The sequence below is a fragment of the Botrytis byssoidea genome (genome assembly GCF_014898295.1).
Source record: "Botrytis byssoidea strain MUCL 94 chromosome Unknown BBYS_008, whole genome shotgun sequence".
In the NCBI taxonomy this organism is placed as follows: Eukaryota; Fungi; Ascomycota; class Leotiomycetes; order Helotiales; family Sclerotiniaceae; genus Botrytis; species Botrytis byssoidea.
The window spans coordinates 336718-344716 of record NW_024065849.1 but is presented as its reverse complement, the minus strand read 5'-3'; the positions used below and the strand labels follow the sequence as shown (position 1 = coordinate 344716).

General features: G+C 39.8%; 3 protein-coding genes across 3 annotated transcripts; 2 read left to right on the top strand and 1 right to left on the bottom strand.

Annotated features, from left to right (window-relative positions):
- Positions 1 to 269: 269 nt before the first annotated feature.
- On the top strand, positions 270 to 1342 carry EAE97_004722 (uncharacterized protein; the record flags this gene model as incomplete). The annotated part of the gene is made up of 3 exons (XM_038875234.1): positions 270 to 558; positions 608 to 768; positions 821 to 1342. 3 exons carry the CDS (start codon positions 270 to 272, stop codon positions 1340 to 1342), a joined length of 972 nt encoding a protein of 323 aa, XP_038733591.1.
- A 1266-nt stretch (positions 1343 to 2608) lies between these two features.
- EAE97_004721 (uncharacterized protein) lies at positions 2609 to 5013 on the bottom strand. The gene is made up of 2 exons (XM_038875233.1): positions 4807 to 5013; positions 2609 to 4761 (listed from the first exon to the last, which is right to left on the bottom strand). Exons 1-2 carry the CDS (start codon positions 4841 to 4843, stop codon positions 3011 to 3013), a joined length of 1788 nt encoding a protein of 595 aa, XP_038733590.1. The 5' UTR covers positions 4844 to 5013; the 3' UTR covers positions 2609 to 3010.
- Positions 5014 to 5426: 413 nt separating this feature from the next.
- On the top strand, positions 5427 to 6880 carry EAE97_004720 (uncharacterized protein; the record flags this gene model as incomplete). Its single annotated transcript, XM_038875232.1, has 5 exons — positions 5427 to 5498; positions 5551 to 6147; positions 6199 to 6368; positions 6422 to 6555; positions 6615 to 6880. 5 exons carry the CDS (start codon positions 5427 to 5429, stop codon positions 6878 to 6880), a joined length of 1239 nt encoding a protein of 412 aa, XP_038733589.1.
- Positions 6881 to 7999: the final 1119 nt, after the last annotated feature.

The window sequence follows — 7999 nt, the reverse complement described above, 5'->3', positions numbered from 1 at the left end:
GTTTATCAAGTGGTCGATTAAGAGGCTTTTATTTATTTATTTATTTATTTATGATGATCGATAAGTTCAACGTTCCAGAGTTTGTCTGTCTGTCTTTGCGCTACAGCTTTGAGGTACCTGTTGCTTCCTTCCTTCTTGACTTTTCCGCTTTCCCTCCTTCCTAGGGAGGATTAGATGTTTATCTTTTGTTCATCTCTTCCTACTCCTGTTCTTCGTCGTTGTCTTGCTTTTATTTCTCAGCTTATTTCTTTGGTGTATTGATTATAAGAATGGCAGATTCCAGCGAGTTTGCTGAATACCGTCTTACAAGATGGAATATAGATGACGATTCATTATCTTATATTGATCATGATTATTGGGAAGAATTAATAAATCAAATAGTCGAATCACGATGGGGTATGAAAGCATCGGCTCTGAATCGAGACGGATTATTTCGCAAAGCTTTTGACCGCGTCAACAAGCCATCGCATGATGGTGGTTCAAAGTCAAAACATTGCAGCAATTTTTCAGAGGCTCGAAGATTCAAATTGATGATATCAAGTATATGGAATATCTCTGGTATGTCACAATCCTTTTTCACAAGTGTTCAAAAGGCTGATGCATGTAGCTGGTCGGGATCGTGGTTGTACATTACACGGTGAAGGCAAGAGACGAATGGCTCGCGATTCAGCAGATAAAACCCCCCGTGGAAAAGACTTTGGCAATACCGTATGCTCTATGCCGGTTCATACTGAGGGTTTCTTTCCCTTTGTGGTGGAAACATTAAATGTTGCTAAAAAAATATGCGTCGAATCGCAGTCAAATTCTAGCTTTTCGTCAGTCACTTGCAATTGATTCGGGAAAAAGACAATCAAAAGGGACTTCTTCATTTGAACCCAAAGAAAAGCTGAGCAACCGGAAAAAACTGGGCTTTTATCAAGCGGTATCAATCTCATCAAACGGAGCAGGACACTCAAGAGAAAAGTCCCCATTTGAAGCCAACAACTCACCAAGCAGGCAAGAAAAACTAATAATTGGCGATGCAACGTCATTTTCGTCGGATATTTTAGGCCATTCGATCAAAGCAGAAGCAAATATGGATCAGCTAATGTCCAATTCATCAAAAAGATTGGAATATTCAACTGTAGAACAATCAGATGGGGGTAGATCGGCACGATTATCAACCGCATTCGACTCGTTGGAACATTCAACTGGGTTGGGAGGAGTTGCCGAACCGTTTTCAATTTCATCAAACGGATTGAAACACCTGGCTGTAGAGCAATCAGAAGTTGATCGTTCAGTATCGATGTCAATTTCACCAAACTTGTCGAAACAGTCAGAGCTATTGGGATATTCAATATAATCGAAGGAAATTACTGAACTGATAATATTTATATTAAATGGATTGGGTTATTCAATTAGATCTTATTATCTATCATTAGTTGGTATTGATATTATAAGCTATAGCAATTATATTATCAAGAGAGCCTTTTTATATAAAAGAAAGAAATCGCTCAGTGCCTTTAGAGTTCCTTTAGATATTGTTTATATATAATTCAAGAACTATATTATATATAAACTAAACAATTAGAGAAAAGGAAGACATATACAGAGCCATCAATATCGATATCAATTTCACCAAACTCGTCGAAACAGTCAGAGCCATTGGAACATTTAATATAATCGGAGGAAATTACTGAACCAATAATACTTACATTAAATAAATTGAATTATTCAATTAAATCTTATTATCTATTATTAATTGATATTGATATTACAGACTATAATAATTATATTATTAAAAAGACCTTTTTATATAAAAAAAAATTCATTCAATATTCTTAAAGTTTCTTTGAATATTGTTTATATACAATTCAAGGACTATATTGTATGTGAACTAAACAGTTGGAGAAAAGGAAGACATGTACAGAGCCAATTGGCTCTCGAAATTTTCGGTGTATGGTTTGAGAAATCAATGCATCAATATTATTTTCAAACCTTGATAGATTTCATACACGAACTCGGTGCAGGACGACAGTTGGATTTGGGGCAACTTCATAGCGCCGCTGGTGAATTCATACTTGTGGCTGGCCGAATGAAGTTCGATTCAATTCCAGGAGATGCAGTAGTTGCAAACCGGTCTGTGAATGTTTCGCAGAATTCTTATTATCAGCATCTATTACAAATCACGAACCAGAACGTTGCTGGTAAGTTTATCGGTCGTGACGGAGCCCGCGCAAGAGAGACCGAGAAAATTTTAGGGTTATTCATGTCTCTCAAGCGGTTTAAAGGAAAAGAGTACTTTGTGTGTAGGCCACGCCCACATCAAAATCTTGATCGACAGAAAAATGTCAATCATGAAAGATGCTGAATTGGTTTGGAAATTATCAGTATATGGCTTTGGGAACATTGGAACGCACAAGATGACTACATAAATTTGCCGGAGTTCCTTGTTTTTTTGAAAGCATCAAACGATAAAATGACGTTGGAGGAAATTCATGAAGCCGCAATACATTCTATGAGACAAACAAGGCTACCATATTCCCACAAAGCTTTCTTCGAATCAAATTATACCATAGAAGCAGTATCAGGAGATTAGAAAGATGGGTGTTTGAATCTGTTTGAAACAAGGAGAGCAAGAAAATCATGGTGATATATGATTTGATTATGCGCAACGCGGGCAAAGCATGTCGATTATCACAGGGAAAAAATCAATGACTGAATAAAATTTGAACCATGACACTAGAGAACTCATTGTACCAATAGAAGCCTTAAATACTCCGTCTTGTATTGCTAACCATGACTTCACATAGTATCATATACCAAACAGATCGAACCGATAGCAAGTAAGAGTTGTGGAAGACAATGAGTTTACTCACTTGCCAATAGGAACATCTTAAGAAAATTCTTGAAATTTTACTCAGTGAAAACAATGCACTCCCAACACCACGCTAGAAAGTTTCAAGAATTCTCCAAGCGAGAACGGATATCAAATGAAGCAAAGTGGAAATGAAACCCAAGATTAGATGTATCAAAAGCCAAGGAAAGTAACACGTGGAGCATCTCCTTCTTTAGAGCACATCTCGCGAACCAAAGACATATGAACCCTTGTTCCACTAAGATGCTGAATCTTTGACACCTTTTCCAAAACAGTCTTGAACTTTCCAGATGAGAATTTTTCCAGGATCCATTCTCGATGTATAGTATCTGTGGTTTCGATCCCTGCCATGAACAAGGGCCAATGGAGTCTTTCGTAATGTTCCTCGTCACCTTGTGCAAAGATTCTTTGAGCAATGTCTAAGAGTGACTTGAGAGCTCGTTTGATCACCTTTGGTCTTGCGTTGCGATCTCCGTTCTGCGTAGTATATCGAAAGTGGTAGATACGTATAGCGTAGAAGTAACTGAGGATCCAATCGGCATTGATCAGGAATCTTGGACGAGTTTCCATATCTATTGCAGCGAGTTTAAATATATAGCTGTAAGTTTGTTCGAGTTCACAAAATTGTTGTTCTATCTCATCTGAAGGGATATTTTGGTCAAGATCATTCACGAGCTGACACATTATTGCCGACTTCCATAAAAGATCTAGCACTTCAAGATTCTGGGTATCGTCAGCTGCCTGATCTGGTGGGTAGTCTTGGTTAAAGTTCAGAGCTAGAACAGCACGGCCCATGTCGACGATTTTGGATATATTCTTTGTGTCGGTGCAAAGGTATCTTGCAAGATCCCCACCACGGTAGCAAAAGCAAAATCCAACATCGGCATAAAACATCCAAACTGTAACTCGGGCTATTAACGATTGATCACGAAGGTGAAAAGGTAATGGAGCATTTGCGTGCCGCTTATTGAGTGGATCTAGATCTAGAAGACCCGTTACATGCTTCTGAACATAATCGCGTACAACTCTGCTCAAGAGCATCATTGTACCGATGCCCGCATGAATTTGACTTGATCCAAGCATATATAAGAACCAGAAAGCTGCCATGATGCTCAAGTGATGTGGTAATTCTTCCTCGGAGATAGCTGTCAGTAAACGACCAATTCCAGCTCGAAAGTGCTTCTGAGCAAGGTCGTGAAGTTCATTATCTTTATCTTTGAAGAACAAGTCACGAAAGGATATCGCAAGCAGCAAGTGCATAATCAGAGGATCTTGCGCACCGAGACAAATATAAATTTGCTGGGTTGACCAGGTGGGGTTTTTGGTGGTAAACTTCAATGATAACGTCTTCTCGTAGTGTTCAACAGCCCGTTTCTCTGATGGTGAGAGTTTCAAGGGACTCGGATGACGTAAATTTGGGAAATGAAGTGTGACGCATCCTTGAGCATAATAGTCATCTTGAAACACAACGTTATCTCGACCCACAAGGTCAAGAGCTCTTAAAGGTTGAAATGGCGATGAAGGGCTGGTAGTGTAAGTGTCCTTGTTTCCTGGCGCGAGTCCGTCAAATTTCTCGAGATTAAAGGAACCTTCGGGTAAGACAAATCCATGTCCCATACTGGTCGTCCATTCATGCATATTCCACATGTCAGGAAATACTTCATCTTCAACTGCATGGAGAAATTCGTTGACATCTGCCGGTGTTGGATGTGGTATGGACGCAACGACATTTGGGATAATCTGAATTGGGATTGTCCTTTCTCTCGCTTCTCGATGCCGTCGCTCCCTTTCCTTCCGAGAAACAAATGGCTGGTATGAACAATCTAACTCTAGACGATTGCACCTTTCACATATCGGATGTTTTTCGTCACACCTCACTCTGGCACGTCTACAAGTCATACATCCTACACTTGATTAGATCAAAACTTTGAACTATAGAAGACACCTACCTGATCTTGACCTGAGGCCTTTTCTAGGTTGTGACATGGTAGAGTCTGCGATCCAAGTTGGCTCAGAGTTTTAGGTGGGGTCCAAGTCTAATCCAAGTGCTCGAACAATTGTTGGAAGTCTCTTTCCAACGTTGCCCATCTGTGTGAACATTTATGCACAGATCTAGGACCTTCACGAGACAAAATCAAGGCCATGATGACTGCGGGCTGAGTTGAGCTGATGAAGTGAGGTTGAGAATAAGGCTGGAATGATTGGTTGCTATTAAATCAGACCTGTCAAGTGGGTCAAATGCGGCTGGTCGTCTCGACTAACCAATCAGAATTGGAGCTCGCCAATTTTGAATTTACCCCGCGGCATTGATGTCTGAATGAAAGCATGATATTCAACGAACCGTGGGACTCATTTCGCTTGGTTACATCTATCGATACTAAAACCGTTGCATTTTCAAAAAGTTGTTTGCCTTTTATAGATATCCCTTCATTCCTCGTGAGCTCATTACCGATTGACTTTGCATTACTTTATTACTAAGCTACCATTTGCTTTTCCCTTGTTTCCCATCTGCGCATCTATTCAACAATCAAGCAGTCCACCAAGTAACGAAATAAAACTACTATCAAAAATGGATTATGCAACCCTTTTCGATCAGGCCATCGGTCAGTACGATGAGAAATTGAAAGCAATCAATCAAAAGGTAGCAGCAGCCTTCTATCCATATACAATTGCACCGTATCTCACAGGTTTAGATCCACGAAAATCCAGAGCTTGGATTCAATGAAATAAAGGCACACGACAATATTACGTCCATGTTAAAAGAGCTAGGTTACTCTGTCACGACTGGAGCGTATGGTGTACCAACAGCTTTCTCAGCTGAGTATGGTAGTGGGGGTCGTCTTGTAGTGTACAACGCGGAATATGATGCTTTGCCCGATATCGGACACGCATGTGGCCACAATCTCATTGCTACTGCTTCAATTGCATCATTTCTTGGTCTCGCGGCAGCAATCAAAGAGAAGAATATTCCTGGCCGAGTCAGACTTTTGGGAACACCAGCCGAAGAAGGAGGCGGAGGAAAGTTGAAGCTCATCGACGCTGGAGCGTACAAAGATGTTGATGCTTGTATGATGGTTCATCCATCCATCAGAGACCCTAGTCATGGCCTCGTTGGCTCCGCTTATAGTACCACGTTGGCAAACCACAAGTTTAAGATTCATTACACGGGCAAGCCCTCTCATGCGGCTATGGCACCTTGGGAGGGTATCAATGCGCTTGATGCTGTTGTTCTTGCTTACAATGCTATAAGTGTATTGCGACAACAGATCAAACCATATGAAAGGATCAATGTAAGCATAATAAGTATTTTCCTCAGCCATATATATCCTGACCTATACCAGGGAGTGATTGAATCTGGTGGTACCAGACCAAATATCATCACGGCTAGTGCAGGATTAGTTTATTATATCCGAAGTGCTACCCTTAAAGAAGCCGATGAGCTCAAAGCCCGAGCCATCAAATGTTTCGAGGGAGCTGCTATTGCAACAGGCTGTACCGTCGAGTTTGAAGAGTATGTTGACATTCCCCGCTTTTCCATTCAAATTATGTATTGACCTTGCTCAGGATCAATACATACGCGGATACACGACCCAATAAGCCAATCTGCTACCAGTACGCCCAGGCGATGGAAAGTCTCAAATACCCAGTTACATGTGATTTTAAACACATTGATAATGCGCCTGGCTCAACAGATATGGGTACGTTTCAAATCTCTCTTAAAATAAAGATTCTCTTTTAACCAATCTCGCTATTTCAGGTAATGTCACATACGAATGTCCCGGCTTCCATGGTTGGTATGGTATCTCCGATACAGCATTTAACCACACTCCTCAATTCACACAAGCCGCCGCTACCAAAGAAGCTCATGATATTACTATTGTGACGGCTAAAGCTATGGCGATTGTGGGATGGAAAATTCTTACAGACGATGAGGTAGCGGAGAGTGTACGGAAAGATTTTGAAGAAGATAAAACCTTGAGGGAGAAGCCCAGGGGTGTGGTTTCGGTGGGAGGTGCTTGCTGAAATGGATTTCGTTAGTTTGATTCGCCAAATAAACGGAAATAAGTTCGATAAGTACAGTAGAACTTGGTTATGTCGGAATAAAATATTTGACCAATCAAATCCAATATAAACAAAATTCCGGTATAAAAATTGATAATCCAAGCACTGCTATTAATATTTATATTCAATTTCAGTTCCAAACCCCAATATTTTTCGAAAAATATGATGTGATATCAACAAATCAAGCTTATTTACATATAAAAAAAAGCTTATTAAATTAAATCTATTGCCAAAATCGATATCGGATTTACAAAAAATTAGTTTAGTATTCCGATTTTACCCAAAATTTTGGTATTTGTCGGAACGTACGATCACGTGCTTAAGAGAATCATACCTTATTCTAGATCATCTCAATTCATATTATTCATTTTGAAAATTGAAAAATTAAAAAAAAACAGAGTCGGACTAACTTTTGTTATATTCGATTCATATGAGACAACTAGAATACTACGTTCCTCATATTATCTTCTTCGAATTATATGCTAAGAAGAGGTCTCTGACTACAGTTGATTTCTTCAGTATAGTTTGATTTTATATCGACTCTATCTGCGTTCATCACGCTCTCGTACACGCCATACGACAAATCTATTTCGATACAATACGACATCGAATATTACCATTCAATATGGGTTTCCCAATCCCCGAAAAGCTTCTGTACGACATAGATCCTGCATTCTGGGGAAGACAATTAAACCCAAATAGTGAAGAACTCACAGAACCCAAGTGAATAGTGACATCACTATATGGATCATCAATTCGCAATACAGATAACATAAGAGGTAACGCTTATGGGAAGAATTTCAGGAGTGATACGAAGGTTGGACAGAGGCCACATTCAAAATTGCACATCGCGAAGCTCTCAAACTCGTACGAAATCAACTTATTCTTTATGGTTTTCAGGTTCGACAAATAAGAGGAGGTTTTAGCTATGCCAAAGTTCTTGCTGAGATTATTCCGAAACCTAAGCCGGACGAACAAATAAAAGACATTCAAGAAGAGGTGGAGCGATTGAAAACAGAATATACGGATGTGTACGACCTCATTTCACCGAAGAAACCGACTCAAATTCAAGCATTGCCT